Genomic DNA, 21,522 nt, shown 5'->3' on the forward strand with positions numbered 1-21,522 from the left:
TTTTTTAACTCAGATTTTCCTCTTCTTTTCCATTATGGTTTATTATAGGATACTGAATACAGCTCTCTGTGCTATACAATGGGACTTACTGCTTATCTAGTCTGTGTATTAATATAATAGTTTGCATCTGCTAATTCCAAACTCACAATCCATCCTTCCTCCATCCCCCTCTACCTTGGCAACCGCAAGTCTGTCCTCTATTTCTGTGAGTCTGTTTCTGTTTTGTAGATAAATTCATTTGTGTCATATTTTAGATTCCACATATAAGTGATATTATATGGTATTTGTCTTTCTCTGAACGACTTCACTTAGTATGATAACGTCTAGATCCATCCATGTTGCTGCAAATGGCATTATTTCATTCTTTTGCGTCATATTTTAGATTCCACATATAAGTGATATTATATGGTATTTGTCTTTCTCTGAATGACTTCACTTAGTATGATAATGTCTAGATCCATCCATGTTGCTGCAAATGGCATTATTTCATTCTTTTTATAGCTGAGTAGTATTCCATTGTATATACACGCCACATCTTCTTCATCCATTCATCTATTGATGGACATTTAGGTTGTTTCCTGAAAACATGATGTTCTAATGTTGATAGTTATTCCAGAGTGTGGGTGTGCTGCAATTTATTGAGCCATTTCCTTACTATTAAGTCTGGTCCTGTCTCATTGCTATTATGAATCATACATGCATGCTTTTGCCTACTTACACATTTTGCCCAAATAGTTTCCCACCCATCTGATTGTTCCTTTAGGGTATATTCCTCAAAAGTATATTTCTAGGCCTAATGGGAAGCTTGGCAGTCTTATTGAATTAAGCATCTCTGAAATTTGGGGCTTATTAGCTCTATTCAGTTCAGTTCAGTTCAGTTGCTCAGTTGTGTTCAATTCTTTGAGACCCCATGGACTGCAGCATGCCAGGCAGAATTCCTTGTCTATCACCAACCCTTGGGGCTTGCTCAGACTCATGTCCATCAAGTCCAACCATCTCATCCTCTGTTGTCCTCTTCTCTTCCTGCCTTCAATCTTTCCCAGCATCAGGGTCTTTTCAAATGAGTCAGTTCTTCACATCAGATGGCCAAAGGATTGGAGTTTCAGCTTCAGCCTCAGTTCTTCCAATGAATATTCAGGACTGATTTCCTTTAGGAGGGACTGGCTGGATCTCTTTGCAGTCCAACAGACTCTCAAGAGTCTTCTCCAACACCACAGTTCAGTTTATTTGACTCATTTGAGCTTATTTTACTCATTCATTAAAGATCTTTTATTGACCAAGCACTGAAACAGCACTCAGCTAATGAGGTCAAGATTCAAAGCGAGGCACTCCATGCCACAGACACAGCCCTATGTCCCTGACTCCATTTGTTTGTCTTACAAATGGAGAATTCTTGGTGTCAGAAAGCTGTTGTGAGTGTATCTGGAACAGTGTGTCATATGAGAGGTCAAGGGGACTGAATGTGGGTCTTTGCTCCTGAAGAAACAAAGCAGATCACCCAGAGTTGATCATCAGTTCATCATGGTTTGGTGAAAATGGGAGTACTTTTTATTTTCTATGTCAGGTCTGCCTGACTGATCCTTTGGGGGTCCATTACCAGCACCTTCGTCTCTTCACAACCTGTGCTGGCAAGGTTGCTTCAAGGAAACAACCAGACGGGCATGTGGGACTGGAGAGGATCTCTTTTACCTGCTGTGATGTGTTATGTCTTTGCAGAAAGGAGAAGCTGATGCCATGAGCTTGGATGGAGGCTACCTCTACATAGCAGGCAAATGTGGCCTGGTGCCTGTCCTGGCAGAGAACTACGGTAAGTGGGAGGGGCAGTGGTTCATTGCCTCTGAGACAGGTTGTTAAAGAAAACAACCTGAGACAGGAAACAAAATCACAGCCTGATTCAGCCACAGGGAGCATAAAGCTCTTGCTTACTGAGCACCTCCTACTCGCTAGGCTCTGGGCTCCCTCATCTCTAGTCCCTTTTGTTATCTTGAAAAATAAGAATCTTCTACTGTACCTTTTACTGTACTCCAACAAGGGAGTTGGAGACTTTGCACTGGGAAGTTCTAGCTAAAAGTGACCCCTCTGCAGAGGACAGCTAGAATCTCAGCTGGAATTCCTGGCAGGTCTTCTTGCTTCCAAAGTCCGCACTTCTCCTGTTGCCCTGGTGCAGGGATTCAGGTACAGTTAGCAGAGTTACACTATGGTCACAGGGTAGATAGAGTGGGAAACTTGAAATATAAAATTTTGGGCTAAATTCCAGAGGCCAGGGAGCTAAAGTGAGCTTGCATAATCCAGACAGCCTGGACCTTTTGGGAACTGGTAATACGTAGATAGTTTTCCTGGCTCTTGTAATTCTGAGCTGCATATGGGGAAGAAAATTTTCAATCTATACATGAGTGTCCAATGACTTTGTTTTTTTCCCCTGCAGAACCTGGGAGTGGAAATTGTAAGGACACACCAGAAAAAGGTGAGTTGGTATCGGTAACCTCGTGAGTTTAAGATAAATTCCCATTGCTTTTGGGAAAGCATAGGCAAGCTTAAATTCAAATCAAAAGTAGATAAGAGACCAATTTTCAGAATCAAAAGAACCATGGGAGGAGAATAATTGGCAAGATAATTACACTTGCCACGACACACACATGGGAATTCTCATTTAATCCTATAAGATGTGTCTTGTCGTCTTCTAATGATGCACAGAGGAACAACAGCTTAGAGAGATCACAAGCTGTCTAGACTCTGACATCCAACAAGCAAATACAGACCCTCCCACCACTGCTTTGCATTGCGTGCAGCCTGCAAAGTTATAAACAAGAGTTAGCACGAGCCCAGAAACCTTGCTGACGTGCCTGGCAGGCCTGAGAGGAGAGGCTCACAAAGGAAGATGTCTAGAGACATGAAATTGCCCAGCCTCCCAGCCAGGGCTAAGCCTAGAAACCCAGGCTAACCTGGCTCTCACCCAGGACTCAGGCTTGGGGTGGATCTGGAAAGATGTGTCAAGGGCAAGACAGGAAATCGTATCAAAGATTTGGGCTCTGGGTCCCACGCTCAAGTCCCTGCAGGTCATTTCCAGCCATTAGTGTACAAGTCTGTTCTCATCACTTTTTCTAGTTACAGCATCCCAGCCTCTCCCCATCATACTAGGAAGCAAGCTCTTTAGCCAAAAATAGAACCATTCTTAGTCCATGAGCAAAAATATTTGTATCTTTTCTATTGGAAACAATTTCCTGAATTAATTAAATTGGAGAACTGAAATCATGAGTTTATATTCTATTCCCAGTTTTAAAGATCAGCATGTATTTGCCACCAATGATAGCAGCTAACTTGATTATGACAGTTTCACTTTGCATATTTATTTTGGTGCAAACCTTTATCCTCCTTATCATAAAACATCTGACCAGAATAATAAACCTACAGTTTATTGAACATTTACTACTCTTTTCTAATAAAATTCTTAATGTTTAGAATGTTGGAGTTACATGTACCCTTCAGTATCCATTCCTCTGCTATTCCACAGTGGAGGGTGAGTTGCTAGTGTATGTCAGTAGCTTCATGCATTTGGGGAAGTGTTGTCCATCTTCATCCATTGCTCCAATGATTAAGTATTCTTACTACTTTGTTTTTTTTTTAAGTTCAGATTAATCTCCACCTCCTGGAATGACTGGTATCTCCCTTCAGTCAGTTATTAGGAAGACCCTTTCAAAGAGAGAAAGAATGTTTTGGGATAATTTTATTCCATAGGATGATGGCTAGGTTTGACTGTAGACAGACACTCTGGAGGGTCCAAAGGTGTTAATACTCCCTTTTTTGGTGTCTTTCTTGTAGGGTACCTTGCTGTGGCTGTGGTTAAATCATCAGATGCTGATCTCAACTGGAACAATCTGAAAGGCAAGAAGTCCTGCCACACTGCAGTAGACAGAACCGCTGGCTGGAATATCCCCATGGGTTTGCTCTACAACAAGATTAATAACTGTAAATTTGGTGAGTAAGCTCTGGGGGTGTGCTGTTGTCAGGGTTGGGTAGAAAGAGGCGCACTGGCAAGAGTAGTATGGTACAAGAGGCCCTTGTTCTATGATAATACAATTTGATTTAGTGAACTTCAAGGAAATAAAAGGAATGGCAGGACTGGGAGGTGGATCAGAATGGCTCTTCTCAGTTGCACGTAATGGCTTGAGTGAACATATGTTTACTATTCTCTCTCATGAAAAAGACCAGAGACAGGAGTCCATGTTGGTATTGTCATTAGAAACCCAGGCTTCTCTGTCTTCCCACTTCCCCATTCTCAGCGTGAGGCCTCCATATTCAAGGTTACCCATGGTTGCCATTACATCCATGATCCAGGCAACCTTAAGGAACAAGGAGTAAGGGCACTTGAAGTCCACACCACCTTGGTAAAGGAGCAAATTAGGAGGTCTAACCCAATTACTTCAGCTAACTTCTCATTGCCCCTCACTTAGGTACACAGTCACAATTATCTGTAAAATGGGCTGGAAAATGTTATCTTTTATTTAGATTTTTATTCATAAATTAAAAATAGAACTACTGTATGATCCAACAATTTCACTTCTGGGTGTTTACTAGAAAAAAACAAAAATACTATCTCAAAAAGAAAAATGTACCCACATGCTCACTACAGCATTATTTACATAATAACACATAACATGGGAAGAACCTGTGTCCATCATGAATGAATGAACAAAGAAATTGTGGTTTATACGTATAGAGTAGAATGTCATTCAGTCATAAAAGAGAAAGAAATCTTGCCACTTGCAACAACATGGATGGACCTTGAGAATACTATGTGAAATAAGTGAAATAAAACAGGCAGAGAAAGACAAATACCATTTGCTCTCATTTATACGTGGAATCTAAACAAAACAACCTGAGCTCACAGACACAGAGAGCAGATTGGTGGTTGCCAGAGGCAGGGGTTGGGGATGGGCAAATTGAGTGAAGGTAGTCAAAAGGTATGAACTTTGGTTGTAAAATAAGTCATAGGGATGTAACGTATATCCTGGTGACTATAGTTAATGCCATATTGCATATTTGAAAGTTGCTAGGAGAGTAGCTGTTAAAGTTCTCATCACAAGAAAAAAATTTTTAATGTGATATACCATATTAAAAAATTGAATAATAAAAATCATATGAGCATCTCAACAGATGCAGAGAAAGCTTTTTGATAAAATTCATCATCTATGCATAAATGCAAAAAGGCAAAATGGTTGTCTGAAGAGGCCTTACAAATAACTGAGAAAAGAAGAGAAGCAAAAAGCAAATGAGAAAAGGATATACCCAACTTAACGTAGAGTTCAAAAGAATAGCAAGGAAAGATAAGAAAGCCTTCCTAAGTGAACAATGCAGAGAAATAGAGGAAAACAATAGAATGGGAAAGACTACAGATCTCTTCAAGAAAATTAGAGACACTAAGGGAACATTTCATGAAAACATGGGCACAATAAAGCACAGAAATGGTATGGACCTAACAGAGGCAGAAGATATTAGGAAGAGGTGGCAAGAATACACAGAACTATATAAAAAAGATCTTCATGACCCAAATAACCACGATGGTGTAATCTATCACCAAGAGCCAAACATCTTGGAGTGTGAAGTCAAGTGGGCCCTAGGAAGCATCACTATGAACAAAGTCAGTCTCCACTGAGGAATTCCATCTGAGCTATTTCAAATCCTAAAAGGTGATGCTGTTAAATTGCTGCACTCAATATGTCAGCAAATATGGAAAGCTGGGCAGTGGCCGCAGGACTGGAAAAGGTCAGTTTTCATTCCAATCCCAAAGAAAGGCAATGCCAAAGAATGTTCAAACGACTGCACAGTAGCACTCATTTCACATGCTAACAAGGTAATGCTCAAAATTCTCCAAGTGAGGCTTCAACAGTACATGAACCAAGAACTTCCAGATGTTCATGACGGATTTAGAAAAGGCAGAAAAGCCAGAGATCAAATGGCCAACATCTGTTGTACTGCAGAAAAAGCAAGAGAATTTCAGAAAAACATGTACTTCTGTTTAATTGACTATGCTAAGGCCTTTAACTGTGTGGATCATGACAAACTGTTGAAAATTCTTAAAGAGATAGGAATACCAGACCACCTGATCTGCCTCCTGGAAAACCTGTATGCAAGTCAAGAAGCAACAGTTAGAACTGGACATAAAACAATGGACTGGTTCCAAACTGGGAAAGGAGTATGTCAAGGCTGTATATTGTCACCCTGCTTATTTAACTTATATGCAGAGTACATCATGGGAAATGCCCGGCTGGATGAAGCACAAGCTGGAATCCAGATTACCGGGAGAAATATCACTAACCTCAGATAAGCAGATGACCCCACCCTAATACCAGAAAGTGAAGAGGAGCTAAAGAGCTTCTTGATGAAGGTGAAAGAGGAGAGTGAAAAAGCTGGTTTAAAGCTCGACATTCAAAAAATAAAGATCATGGCATCCAGTCCCATCACTTCACTGCAAATTAATGGGGAAACAATGGAAACAATGAAAGACTACTTTGGGGGGCTGTAAAATCACTGCATGGAGAAGGCAATGGCACCCCATTCCTGTACTCTTGCCTGGAAAATCCCATGGATGGAGGAGCCTGATAGGCTGCGGTCCATGGGGTCACTAAGAGTCAGACACGACTGAGCAACTTCACTTTCACTTTTCATTTTCACACATTGGAGAAGGAAATGGCAACCCACTCCAGTGTTCTTGCCTGGAGCATCCCAGGGACGGGGGAGCCTGGTGGGCTGCCATCTATGGGGTCACACAGAATCGGACACGACTGAAGTGACTTAGCAGCAGTAGCAAAATCACTGCAGATGGTGACTGCAGCCACAAAATCAAAAGATGCTTGCTCCTTGGAAGATAAGTTATAACTAACCTAGACAGTGTATTAAAAAGCAGAGACATTACTTTGCCAATAAGGGTTCATATAGTCAAAGATATGGGTTTTCCAGTAGTCATGTATGGATATGAGAACTGAACCATAAAGAAGGCTGAACACTGAAGAATTGATGCTTTTGAGCTGTAGTGTTGGAAAACACTCTTGAGAGTCCATTGGACTGCAAGGAGAATCAAAACAGTCAATCCTAAAGGAAATCAGTCCTGAATAGTCCTTAGAAGGACTGATGCTGAAGCTGAAGCTGAATCTTTGGGCACCTGATGTGAGGAGTCAATTCATTAAAAAAGACCCTGATGCTGGGAAAGACTGAAGGCAGAAGGAAAAGGAGACGACAGAGGATGGGATGGTTGGATGGCATCACTGACTCAATGGACACGAGTTTGAGTAAGCTCCAGGAGACGGTGAAGGACAGGGAAGCCTGGCGTGCTGTAGTCCATGGGGTTGCAAAAATTCAGACACAAATGAGTGACCAAACAAAGAACAACAGCAATCATCTATTTAAGGTAAAGACTGTCCAGAAAGTGGGCATGAAGGGAACGTACCTCAACATAATAAAGACCATATATGATCAATGTACAGCTAAAATCACACTCAACAATGAAAAGCTAAAAGCATTCCCCAAGACAAGGATGTCTACTCTTAACCACTTTTACTCAACATAGTTTTGAAAGTCCTAGCTAAAAGGAAAAGAAATGTAACCCTGTATGGTGATAGATATTAATTAGATCTATTGTAGTGATCATTTCACATATAGTCACAATAGTGAATCATGTTGTACACCTGAAATTAATGTGCTTGGCACGCTACGGGGTCGCAAAGAGTTGGACATGACTGAGTGACTAACACACACACATGTCAATTATATCTCAATATAAAATTAATGGAGAAAAAAATTAAGAGAAAAAACCAACTTGATCTTTGTTACAGAGAAACAAGAGGAAATGGCCATTTGGTGGATGGCTACGAGCCCTGCCACAGAGCTTTCTAGGCAATACGGTGTTAGGGATTCTTGGGTCTCTTTAAGGTCTTGGCAGCTTCAGCTCTTAGGCCCCTTTGAAGGGGTGGAAATCAGTTGGTTCTCTGTGTCCTCTGAATATCTTCAGGTGTGGCCTTAGTTCTACCTCCTAAAATCTGTGAGTAAGTTCACCATGGATATGTTTCCTCGTGGTTCTTATTAACTTTAACTTCCTGAGTACTTTCCCCCCTGCCACCTCCAAATATGTGTAGCAACTTTAAAAGGAGAGGCCCCTAAAGACAGAACCAGGCAAGTCCTGTGTGTATTGGAGAGGAGGTTCAGATTCAGAGAGGCAATCACATCTTTGCACTAACATGCTCTGTGATATCAGTTTGCCAGGAAGGTGGTTGGGGCGACTTTCAGGAGTTCTGTTCCCCACCAGCAAGGGTACCACCTCTGCTCTCCTGAGCCTCCTGGCAGTTATATAGCCATGGGAGAGCAGCTGAGCTGTGAGTGAGATTTCCCCAGAATTTTCTTGAGTTTGGAGTTCTAAGTTCTGTTAGAAACTCTTCTAATAAATATCAGAGAAAAGAAACACCTGAAAACAAATGGCACCACTCAGGGAGTGAGACTTGCAATTTTACACCTGCTTCAGTCACCTTTCACATAATTTCCATCTCATCTCGCTTTAGGTGAGTAATGACACTATTGGGAGGCTGATGGAGTCCCCTCCACCTGAATTGTAATGGTCACTCACCATTTTCAGCCTCAGTGAAGTTTTCTTTCAGAGCCTACAGCCTGGCAAGTCTTGTGCTGATGTAGGTCACATAATAAGCATGTTCTACCTACTTATCTACCTGGGCCAGACACACCTGTGATGTGTTAGATAAAGTCCACTCATACTGACCCAGGAAGAGCTGACTTTCTCTTGTCCTTTTGCACAGATGAATTTTTTAGTGCAGGTTGTGCACCTGGATCTCAGCGAAATTCCAGTCTCTGTGCTCTGTGCATTGGCTCAGAGAAGGGTTCAGGAAAGGAGTGCGTTCCCAACAGCAATGAAAGATACTACGGCTATACAGGGGCTTTCAGGTGAGTCTTATAATCCTCATACAAAAATAATAATAATCCCAACCCTGACAAGAGTTCCTTTTAGGAGCTCAGGTGAGATTCTTACATTCCTAGCCCATTAGTCCTGCATGTTAGGGTGGCATGTTTACAAACGTAGGTAGAAACCTCTGTGAAGAGGCATCCAGGTCCCTCCAGGACACCATCTCCGGAACTGGCTGTCATAGAGAGCAAAGACTGGTGGTATCGTGCAGGTCAGGAGTTCTCAGTGGCTGGGGGGAGCAGGGGAGGGATTTACCCCTCAGGAGACATTTAGTGGTGTCTGGAGATGTTTTTGATTATCAGTAGGGTTGAGACGGTGCAACTGGCATCTAATTGGGAGAGGCTGATAAACATCCTACATGCGCAGGGCAGCACCCTACAACAAAGAATTATCTGGCCCCTCATGTCACTAGTGCCAGGTGAGCAAACCCTACCATAATTGAATAAACACAGGAGTCAAGCATCTAGCTCACACTCTTCCAGTCACCTCTGGGGGGACCTATGACCACGGAAATATACAAAAGTAAAGTCCATCATTTCTACATCTTTGGTTACATCTCTGTTTCATGGAATTTTAATTATTTTTAAAGAGACACCTGTGCACTTTACGACCTTATTAGTTTTTAACTATCCTGTTTGACTTTGGCCTTTGCTACCCTGGTAGTTCATGAATCCATCAACTTCACAATGATGGTGGTATTCATAACTAAACTGCTCACTGCTGCTTCTGCTGCTAAGTCACTTCAGTCGTGTCCGACTCTGTGCGACCCCAGAGACAGCAGCCCACCAGGCTCCGCTGTCACTGGGATTCTCCAGCCAAGAACACTGGAGTGGGTTGCCATTTCCTTCTCCAATGCATGAAAGTGAAAAGTGAAAGTGAAGTCGCTCAGTCATGTCCGACTCTTCGCGACCCCATGGACTGCAGCCTACCAGGCTCCTCCGTCCATGGGATTTTCCAGGCAAGAGTACTGGACTGGGGTGCCATTGCCTTCTCCGAAACTGCTCACTAGCAAAGGAAAAACAAAGATTATCTCAATTGTCTAACTAGAACCACCTTGTGAGTTAAAATTAGAACAATTCACAGTCCACAAATTTCCAATTTCACAAGTAGACTGTGCATAAGGAATCACCTTGGTGGAAAACCGCTCCTCTAACATCTGTATGATGCTTGGAAAAGTATGTAGACCTGTTGGATAAAATGTGCCAGAGTTTAGAATTTAATATATAGAACTGCAATTGTATAACTACAAAGCATATCAGAGATTTTGTTTTCTTTTTATTACTTACATTAGTAATATATAAGATTAGTGAACAAAGGAGAGTCACTGTTGCTGATATCAGATGGCCAGCCCTGGATCTCCAAGGTGGCATAATACTCAGGCATAAAAAGGAATGAATTGGGTCATCTGTAGTGATGTGGATGAACCTAGAGTCTGTTATACAGAGTGAAGTAAGTCAGAATGAGAAAAACATATTGTTTTTTAACAATATTGTAAAAATTGTATATTGTATATTAACGCATATATATGGAATCCAGAAAAACGGTACTGATGAACCTATTTGCAGGAGAAGAATAGAGATGCAGACATAGACAACAGACTTGTGGACACAGTGGGGTGAGGAGAGGGTGAGACAAACTGGGATAATATTACTCACACACACACACACACACACACACATATATATATACTACCATATATAAACATAGATAACTAGTGGGAAGTTGCTGTACCATGCAGGAGCTCAGCTTGGTGCTTGTTGATGACCTAGAGGAAGGAGACGGGGGGTGGGAAAGAGGCTCAAGAGGTAGGAGGTACACATATACGTATAGCTGACTCACATCATTGTACAGTAGAAACTAGTGCAATGTTATAAAGCAATTACCGTCTAATTAAAAATTAAAAAAAAAACAATTTCAGATTATAAGATGGCCCTTCTGAATGACAGATGTAACTCTGATCTCTTTTCTTCTCTCTCCCTGTCTGGGACCTCACAGGTGTCTGGTGGAGAAGGGAGATGTGGCCTTTGTGAAGCACCAGACTGTCATACAGAACACTGACGGTATGTACACAGCTCTTTGTCCCCATAAATCAGGGTTGCTGGTTCCCTTGTATTCAGGATGTCTTTGTGGAAATGTTAGGGGCTCTTGTCAGGGTCCAGAGCTGTGATTCTCAACCTGTTTGTTCACTGGTGAGAGACGCATCCACTTGGGTAGGCAGAATGGTGAGGACCGTGAGCTTCCCAGCGGCTGTGAAATCTCTCCTAGAAGCCTTTCCACAGGTGTAGGCACTGTGCCTTCTTTCCCCTAAATACTCCTAAGAACAAGGACTTTTTCATACTTTTCCTAAGAACAAGGACTTTTAGATACTTACATTATAATTAGCAAGATCAGGAAATTTATACTAACGTGGTTTAATACTCATCCCATCCACAGTCCCTATTCAAAATTAGTGAACTTATCTCCCACAGGCCCTTTATAACTATTTCTCATATATCTAGGTCCAATATATATTTAACCATATTATAAACCCACTGGGGAAAACATACAGACAATGGCACCCCTGTAGGAATGAGCACCAGGACTTTGTCTATCACCATTCTCCAAGAGGAAGAACCAGGGCCCCTTGAAAAAACAGCTAATTCTGGGGCTGGGGCAGGAAAAGTGTAACGTGAACCGAAGAGCATTATAGTGAAGTGTCCAGAGAGATGGAATGTGTCAGAACACAATGGAACTATTGTGAAAGCCCTCCACTGGCCACATCTGACATTTGGAGCATTACAAGAAATAATAAAAGTAGTAAGATGAAATAGCCCATTGAATAAAATAAGAACACATGAGTCCATCCTGATTAAACAAATGAGTATAAGGGAAACATCTTCTTTATTGTAGAATGCTAATTACAGATGTAGAAAAACTCAAACAACTATCATTTGGCAACCAATATAGCAATAATCGATTCAAGCAAGGACCATCAATCAGTGGGTACTAAAACTAGTGGGTGGATATTAGATGGCCATGACATTAAAAACATGTGGTAAGAATGAGCATTCCAGCTGCCCATGCTCTATCACTAACAGCTTACACCACCCCCTAGAGTCCAGGCAGTATTACTTCCCTCCCTCCCTCATAACCCTTTGTGTGTGTGTGTGTGTGTGTGTGTAGTCGCTCAGTTGTGTCCAGTTTTTTGCGACCCTTTGGACTGTAGCCCATCAGGCTCCTCTGTCCATGGGATTCTCCGGGAAAGAATACTGGAGTGGGTTGCCATGCCCTCCTCCAGGGAATCTTCTTGACCCAGGAATTGAACCTGTGTCTCTTATAACTCCTGCATTGGCAGGTTGATTTTTTATCACTAACCCACCTGGGAAGTCATCCTCCATTTACCCAACCTCAAATTTTTCCTCCAGTGCAGGACCAACTCCTCTAAGAAGCCTTCCCCAATGGCACCCCTCCATCCTACAACAGAATCCTCTGTCCACATTGCTATTATTATTGAATCCATTACATTCTTTAATAAAATATGGGCACAGGGAGCTCTTCTTTTTTCTTACATCTCAACACCAATTACAGTATAAGGTACACAGAAGTTACTAAGTACTTACTTGAAGGAATATTGGTTTGGCTAATTTTTCTTTCACCCCTCCTGTAAGTTTTGCTTTTCCCTTTAAGGGCTATCCTCTTCCTGCTACCTGAGTGTTACCCTAGGCTGGTTCTTTGTCACTCCTTGATTTCTCTTTGTATCCTTCCAATAGGGCTCCCCTCTCTAGACCTCAATTCTCTTTGCAAAGACTCCCAAAGCCTTAACCTTCTGAGGGGAATTTATAGAGGAGGCCTACCTCCCTATACACTCCCTACCTAAACACCATCCTAGGATCCCTGTTTGCCCTGTGGTCATGTTTATGTACAAAGTACACTGATAACTACAACCTGCACTAGAATAAATCCAAACTCCTTACACTTGTCTCTCACAGAGCCTCTGTCCCTATGGAGGACTTTGTTATAGGTCCTGTCAGTCAAGCCTAGATTAATCAATGTTGAAAGTGAATGCTGTGGAATTATACTGGGTTTCAAAGTCTTATTCCTTAAAACTATGTAGTGTTTTATAAATTAGCTACAGTAAACAAGCATCTTTTACTGGAAAGAAAATTTTTTATCATGCCCTTCTAGATGCCCACTGCCCCTAACCCAGACCAAATCACCTCCCTTCTCATTTTTCCTAATTGTCCTATTTGGAGCTCACACATTAACATTGATTTCCATTAAGTTCTCATAGACCAACCTTTCTTATTACCTAAGTGCCACACTAGGGCTTCCCACAGTTGCTCAGCAGTGAAGAATCCACCTGTAATGCAGCACACCTGAGTTTGATCCCTGGGTCAGGAAGATCCCCTGGAGAAGGGAATGGCAACCCACGTCAGTATTCTTACCTGGGAAATCCCACAGAGAGAGGAGCCTGGGGGGCTGCAGTCCATGGGGTCACAAAGAATTGGGCGTGACTTAGCAACTAGACAGCAATAACAACAAAGCGCTGTACTCCATCCCACATTCATCTTGAGGGCGTTTTTAGCCTGACTGCCCAAGGCTCTGTTCCAGTGGGGCTGTTCTCCACCCACTAGAAACACCAGGCATGTAGCCGTCCCTGAGTCTTGCCAGAGCATTCCATTCCCCCTCAGAGAAGCGGTCCTTTCTCCTCTCAGCCCTACACATGATACAGAGCACTGCTGAATCCTTGGCCTCTCCAACTAGGCTTCCGGAGTCAGCATACTCTCACTGTGCTGGTTCCCTTGCTCACACAGCATTTAGAGAGTGTTACACAGAATATAGAATGATACTATCCGTGCCCTGCGCTTTTGCTTCTGGTGTGTGTACTATTTCCCACTTTTAATAAGATTGTGTCTTACAGAGGGCTGGGAACATAGTATTGAATAAATGCTTAAATTACTAAGTAAAACAGAATGGGTTTGGAGAGGAGGATGGACTTCATTTGGAAGGTACTGAATTGGAGGGACCAGTAAGAAAAGAAAGGCAAAAAGTTAAAAGGTGAACAAGATATGTGCAGATACTGGTGGGAGGAGAGGCAGGCAATTTGGAGTTTCCTATTAAAACCTAAAGTGTACATTTGGAGACTGTAGGACAAGGGGTATTTTTACTTTGTATGTAAGTTTAAACTTTTAAAATAGTGAATTCATATAGTGGTTGTTCGATTAAAAGAGAAAATTAGATTAAGAAAAAGACTGCAATCCTGTATTTTAGGAGAGAAGCAAAAACCAGGAAAGCTTATTTGAGAATTGCCTCAGGAGGAAGGCGCTTAAACCATGGGAATGGGTGAGATGTTCTTTTTTCAGAGAAAATACAGAAAAGATGAAGCAAGGGGCTGAGAACAGGATATGGGCCTTCATGCACAGAGGTGTTTGTGCATTTTACAGAGAACTAGTGTGAATGAGCCAGATTTCAAGCACTGGGCTACCTTCCAAAAGAGCCTCTGGGGAAGATTCTTTTGCTTGCTAGTGCCAGATGGTATGGGGCTTCCCAGGTGGCTCAGCCGTAAAGTATCCGCCTGCCATTGCAGAAGACCCAAGAGTTGCAAGTTTGATCCCTGGGTCAGGAAGATTCCCCTGGAGGAGGAAATGGCAACCCGCACCAGTATTCTTGCCTGGAGAATCATGGACAGAGGAGCCTGGTGGTCTACGGTCCATGGGGTTGCAAACAGTTGGACACGACTGTGCAACTACACACACACACAGCCAGATGGTATAGCACAGAGATTGTCAATCTGCTTAGAGGGTCATGTGCTTCCTACAATGGAGTCTAAATGGAATTTGGAATTTAGCAGAAATGAAGATCCTTTTGACAGAATGTGGTTCACTCTCCCTTGTCTGGCTGGGAAGACCGAAAGGAGTGGCCCCAGGGAATTCCTGATAACTCTCTTCCTCTCCATATCCGTGAAACCCCTGCTGGCCACTGGGTCCAGACCCCCCACATGCCAGTGGAGGGTGGTCACATCTCCCGGTGAGGGTGTTTTGATCAAAGCTTTGGCTGATGCACCTTTTCTGAACCTAGGAAACAATGATGAACAGTGGGCAAAAGATCTGCACAAGAAAAATTTTGAATTACTATGCAAGGATGGCACAAGGAAACCTGTGGACGAGGCTGAGAGCTGCTATCTGGCCCGAGCGCCGAATCATGCTGTGGTCTCACGGAAAGATAAGGCAACTTGTGTGGAGAGAATATTAAACGCCCAGCAGGTACGGACCAGCCAGGGACTCCAAACTGTTTTTCTTGTGTGGATATGGATTATTGGGGGATTTCGCAGGCGAGGAGAAGCCCACACACACTCCTGCATTCTTTCCCTGGAAGTTAGAACTGGAAAGGTATGGATGGTGGACTGACTCTCCCAGACCTGGCTCTATGCATATCTTCTGCTTGCTGGAAATCAGACCTCAACTGATGCACATGTTCCAGGGTCCAAGCATCTGCCTTCTAGCTCGACCCTGACCTTGCTCTGTGGTACCCTCATTTTACCCACTTCTGCCTTTTTTTAAAATGCAGGCAACTAATCTTGTTTCCCAACCTTTCTGGATACAAGTCATGAAATGTGGACTGTGTTTCTTTTGCTTAGACAGATTGAGAACCATCCCAAAAGGCAGAAAAACCCAGGAACCTTACCCTCAGGGAGCTTGTCCTCTGGTGAAAACAACCAACCCAGGGCTGGCCCTGTGGGGAGAGGGGCTGTCTGAATATTTTAATCCTAAAGACCCTTCCACCCCTAAAGACCAACCTCCCCTCAGTGACAGCTTCCTGCCTGTTGATCCATCATTAGTTTTCTCCTTTTAAAAATGAAGATAGCACACCTTTGTGAGTCCTCTTAGGGTAAATGACACTAATAATTAACATTTAAGGAACATTTCCTAAGTGCTAGATGGAATGCTAAGCTTTCTGTAATCATTATTTCATTTATAATCTTAGAAGATGTGGACGAGTCCAGCCTCTTATCAATTTAGGATCAAAGATGCAGCTAGCAGCTCCCTGAACCACCCCTCATTGGGTGGCTCTTATTTAATACCTTCTTGATAATAATACTTAAAAGGGACATGTTTCTGCCCTCTCATTTCCTGGAAGCCATCCCCAAGGCCATGGCCAATGAAGTGGGGAAGAGAGATCAGAGAAGTCAGCCGTGGTGGGTGGGTGGGAGGGAGGGACTTCCCCAAGGAGATGGGACTAGGTTGGACCCTACAAAGGATTTTGGGGCCTCATGGAAGCCTAGATTTGGGGCCCATATTTGTGTGAATGCCAAGGGATGGATGTGGAAAGATCCTGAGGCATCCTCTGCAGCTTTCCTTTCTTCCCAGGGCTGGTTCCCAGCTTCCAGTTTCCTCCATCCCTTCCATGTGTTCCAGTGACTCTTTTCCACAGGTCCTCATGTACTTTCTGTCCACTTGACAGGAAGAATTTGGAAAATCTGTAACCGACTGCACGAACAATTTTTGTTTATTCCACTCAAGTTCCAAGGACCTTCTGTTCAGGGATGACACTAAATGTTTGGCTTCAATTGCGAAAAAAACATATGACTCCTACTTAGGGGATGACTACGTCAGAGCTATGACTAACCTGAGACAATGCTCAACCTCAAGTGAGTAGGAGGAACAGCATGGGGAAACTGCAAAGTAAATATGGTTGGGGTTCTGGGTGCTGGATTCAAAAGCAGGGGCAGACTGTAGTCACCAGGAGATGATCAGTTGACTAGATGAAATGATGAGGGAACTTTGCAACCTAGCATGAATGAAAGGCTACCTGTATGGGCAGATGGTAAGGGGACATGGGCTGATGGCACTGGATACGCAGAATTCCATGCTATTACTTAGAAAAGGAAGAGAGTTATGTGCCCATGCCTACTGCTCTGCTCTGAACACCTTTTTTTATACTGTGCTGCCTTGTTCAAAATGGTAGCCTCTGGCTACATGTGGATATTTAAATTTATATTTACATTAAACAAAATTTTAAATCAGTCACACCAGCCATGATTCAAGTGCTCAGGAGATACCTATGTCTCCACATACATGAACAAAGAGAACATTTCCAGCATTGCAGAGAGTTCTTTTACATGGTGCTGCTCTTGAGAGCTTGAACGGTGATAAGTACCAGTAACTCTAAAGTTGCTATACACACCACAGGCACACCTTGGAGATATTGCAGGTTCAGTGTCAGACCATTGCAATAAAAGAATATTGCAACAAAGCAAGTCATATGAAGTTTTTGGTTTCCCAGTGCATATAAAAGTTACATTTATACTACACTATAAAGTGTGCAATAGCATTGTCTAAAAAATGTCTAACAATGTACATATCTTAGTTAAAGATACTTTATTGCTAAAAAACAGTAACTATCATTTGAGCCTCCATAATCTCTTTGCTGGTGGAGGGTCATAATCTCTTTGCTGGTGGAGGGTCTTACCTCAGTATTGATGACTGCTGACAGATCAACTGTGGCAGTTCCTTAAAATAAGACAACAATTAAGTTTGCCCCATCAATTGACTCTTTTTATTTTTAATCCTGTTGACTGGGCTTTACCTTTATTTTCATAAATGACAAAAACTTTTGATTCTTTAGAGAATCAGAGATACATTAAAAAATTCTGCAGTTTAATTTAGGTATTATAAATACCATTGGGGAAAAAACTAAAGGATAGTATTATTGAAATATTTTTATTATTTATTTATTTTTTATCCTAAACACCACAACATATTTACTTATTTATTTTGCTAGCTGCATATCTATTTTTTAAATTAGAATTCTAGCCTTCTCTTCATACTAAATCAAACAAATAGAATCAAAATGTCATACATTTTTTAGACAGGCAAAAAGTTCATAATCACAATAGTAAAAGATGTTTACTAGTTTTCACAATGAATAGCCAGACCCCCCCAAAATAAAAAGATAATTACAATTGCAAGCCATAATGGGAACATGATTAGCCTAACAATATATAATAATTACACACAATTTGATGGGTCAAGCAGAGTCATGTGGCAAGTGGAAGTGCATACATGCACAAGTTTTCATCTGCCCAGCCAGTCTATGTCTTTGGGTTGGTTTAATCCTTTTATAATTAAGGTAATTTTCAATATGTATGATTCTATTAACATTTTCCTAATAGTTTGGGGTTATTTTGTGTAGGTCTTTTCCTTGTCTTATGTTTCCTGCTTAGAGAAGTTCCTTTAGCATTCATTGTAAAGCTGATTTGGTGGTGGTGCTGAATTCTCTTAACTTTTGCTTGTTTGGAAAGCTTCTGATCTCTCCATCAGATCAGGAGAGTCTTACTGGGTAGAGTATCTTGGTGGTAGGTTCTTCCTTTTCATCACTTTAAATATATCATGCAATTCCCTTCTGGCTTGTAGAGTTTCTGTTGAGAGATCAGCTGATAGCTTGATGGGAGTTCCCTTGCATGTTATTTGTCATTTTTCCCTTGTTACTTTTAATATTTTATCTCTGTCTTTAATTTTTGTCGGTTTGATTGCCATATGTCTCAGTGTGTTCCTCCTTGGGTTTATCCTGCCTGGGACTTTCTGTGCTTCCTCATCTTGGTTGATTATTTCCTTTCCCACGTTTGGGAAGTTTCCAGGTATTATCTCTTCAACTATTTTCCCAGGTGCTTTCTCTCGTCTCCTTCTGGGACCCCTATAATGCAAATGTTGGTGCATTTAATGTTGTCCCAGAGGTCTCTTCAGCTGTCTTCTTCTTCTTCTTTTTTTTTTCCATTCTTTTTTCTATATTCTGTTCTGTGGCAGTGATGCCCACCATTCTGTCCTCCAGGTCATTTATTCATTCTTTTGCCTCAGTTATTCTGCTTTTGATTCCTTCTAGTGTATTACTCATCTCAGTTTGTTTGTTCTCTAGTTCTTCTAGGTCTTTGGTAAACATTTCTTGCATCTTCTCCATTGTTTTCCCAGGATCCTGGATCATCTTCACTATCATTATTCTGAATTCTTTTTCTGGAAGGTGGCCTATCTCCACTTCATTTAGTTGTTTTTCTGGGGTTTTATCTTGTCCCTTCATCTGGGACATAACTTTCTGCTTTTTCACGCTGATTTACTTTCTGTAATGTGGTTTTTGTTCTAGCTGCTGTGGGCTTGCTTCTTCTGTCTGCCCTCTGATGGAGGAGGTTAAGAGGCTTGTGTAAGCTCCCTGATGGGAGGGGCTGGCAGTGGGAAAAACTAGGTCCTGCAGTGTTGGGCAGGGCTTTGCTCAGTAAAGCTTTAATCCAATTATCTGCTGATGGGTGGGGTTGCACCCCCTCCCTGATTTTTTGGCCTGAGGTGACTCAGCCTTGGGGTCTATGGGCTCTATGGTAGAGTTAATGGTGACCTCCAAGAGGGCTTATTCCAAAGGGGACTTTCCAGGGCTGCTGCCAATGCCTCTGTTCCTGTTATGAGCCCCTGCCCTCCCACACCTCCACAGGAGACCCTCCAACACTAGCAGGTAATTTTGTTTCAATCTTCTATGGGGTCATTCTCCTTTCCTCTGGGTCTTGGTGTGTGCAAGATTTTGTTTGTGACCTCTAAGACTGGAGTCTCTGTTTCCCTCAGTCCTGTGGAAATTCTATAATCAAATCCTGCTGGCCTTCAAGATCAGATTTCCTGGGGAGTCCCAGTGCCTTTATCAGATCCCCAAAGCAGGGAAACCCAACATGGGTTTAGAACCTTCACAACAGTGGGAGAACTTCTTTGGTATTATTGTTCTCCAGTTTGTGCATTACCCACCTGGAGGGTATGGGACTTGATTTTATCATGATTGTGCACCGCCCCTCCCCCCCCCCACCATCTTGCTGTGGCTTCTTCTGTGTCTTTGGACATAGGGTATCTTTTTTTGGTGGGTTCCAGCATTCTCCCATTGATGGTTGGTTAACAGCTAGTTTCGATCTTGGTACTCTCACAGGAGGAGATGAGGGCACATCCTTCTAGTCTGCCGTCTTCAACTGGAAGCCTGAAATTGATGGATCAACTCTTCTTTCATGACTGATTCCTCTGTAGCATCCAATGCTCTTTGATAGCATTTTACCCACAGTAGAACTTTCTTTCAAATAGGAGTCAGTCCTCTCAAGTCCTGCCATTGCTTTATCAACCAAGTTTATATAATATTCTAAATCCTTTGTTGTCATTTCAACAATCTTCACAGCATCTTCACTAGGAGTAGATTTCATCCCAAGAAACCACTCTCTTTGCTCATGCATAAGAATCAGCTCCTCATCTGTTAAAGTTTTATCGTGAGATTTGCAGCAATTCAGTCATATCTTCAGGCTTCACTTCTAGTTCTAGTTCTTTTAATATTTCCATCACATCTACAGTTTCTTCCTCCACTGAAATCTTGAATCCCTTATAGTCACTTATGAGTTGGAACAAATTTCTTTCAAATTCTTGTTCATGCTGATATTTAACCTTATTTCATGAATCACAAATGTTCTTAATGGCATCTAGAATGAGGAATATTTTCCAGAAGGTTTTCGGTTGACTTTGCCCAGATCCAGCAGAAGACTCACTGTCTATGGCCAGCAGAAGACTCACTGTCTATGGCAGTTATGAAATGTATTTCTTTAATAATAAAACTTGAGAGTTGGAATGACTCCTTGACCCATGGGCTGTAGAATAGATGTTGTGTTAGCAAGCATGAAAGCAATTTTAATCTTGTACATCCCATCCAAGCTCTTGGGTGACCAGGTATGCTCTCAATGAGCAGTCATATTTTAAATGGAATTTTTTTTTTTTTCTGAGCAGTAGGTTTCAATAGCAGGCTTAAAATATTCAGTAAACCCTCTCATAAACAGATGTGCTTTCATCCAGGCTTCGCTGTTCCATTTACAGAGCACATGCAGAGCAGACTGAGAATGATTCTTAAGGGCCCTAAGTTTTTTAAGAATGGTAAATGAGCACTAGCTTCAGCTTCAAGTCACCAGCTGCATTAGTCCCTAACAGGAGAGTCAGTCTGTCATTTGATCATGAAGACAGGCACTGACTTCCCCCCTCCAGCTATGAAAGTGCTATATGGCATCTCCTTCCAACTGAAAGCTGTTTCATCTACATTGAAAATCTCGTTTAGTGTAGCCACCTTTATGAACTATCGTGGGTAGGTCTTCTATGTAACTTACTATAGCTTCTATACCAGCACTTGCTGCTCCACCTTGCACTTTTATTTTTTAGAAATCTTATTTATTTTATTAATGGCTTCACCGGGTCCTTGAGGCTGTGTGTGGGCTTTCTTTAGTTGTGGTGAGCAGGGGCTACTCTGCTATGGTGCTCTGACTTCTCATTGCGGTGGCTTCTTTTGTTGCAGAGCAAGGGCTCTAGGTGCACAGGCTTCAGTAGTTGCAGCGCACAGGTTTAGTTGCCCCACAGCATGTGGGATCTTCCTGGATCAGGGATTGAACCTGTGTCTCCTGCATTGGTAGGCAGATTCTTTACCACTGAGCCACCAGGGAAGCCTCCGCCTTTACTTTGGAGGCAACTTCTTTCCTCCTCATGAATCAACCTGGACTCACTTGAAGCATTTCTCCTGAAGTTTCCTCACCT

At 42.2% G+C, this 21,522-nt stretch overlaps 1 protein-coding gene across 1 annotated transcript in view; it reads left to right on the forward strand.

Moving 5' to 3' along the window:
* LOC122676138 (serotransferrin) overlaps positions 1 to 21,522 on the forward strand; it is a 39,182-nt gene that overhangs the window by 16,036 nt on the left and 1,624 nt on the right. The window contains exons 10-16 of the mRNA XM_043875476.1: positions 1,717 to 1,807; positions 2,426 to 2,464; positions 3,820 to 3,975; positions 8,802 to 8,946; positions 10,961 to 11,025; positions 15,023 to 15,207; positions 16,406 to 16,592. Coding sequence (XP_043731411.1) covers positions 1,717 to 1,807; positions 2,426 to 2,464; positions 3,820 to 3,975; positions 8,802 to 8,946; positions 10,961 to 11,025; positions 15,023 to 15,207; positions 16,406 to 16,592 — 868 coding nt within the window. The remainder of the gene's footprint in view (positions 1 to 1,716; positions 1,808 to 2,425; positions 2,465 to 3,819; positions 3,976 to 8,801; positions 8,947 to 10,960; positions 11,026 to 15,022; positions 15,208 to 16,405; positions 16,593 to 21,522) is intronic.

Source organism: Cervus elaphus, chromosome 19 (assembly GCF_910594005.1).
Source record: "Cervus elaphus chromosome 19, mCerEla1.1, whole genome shotgun sequence".
In the NCBI taxonomy this organism is placed as follows: Eukaryota; Metazoa; Chordata; class Mammalia; order Artiodactyla; family Cervidae; genus Cervus; species Cervus elaphus.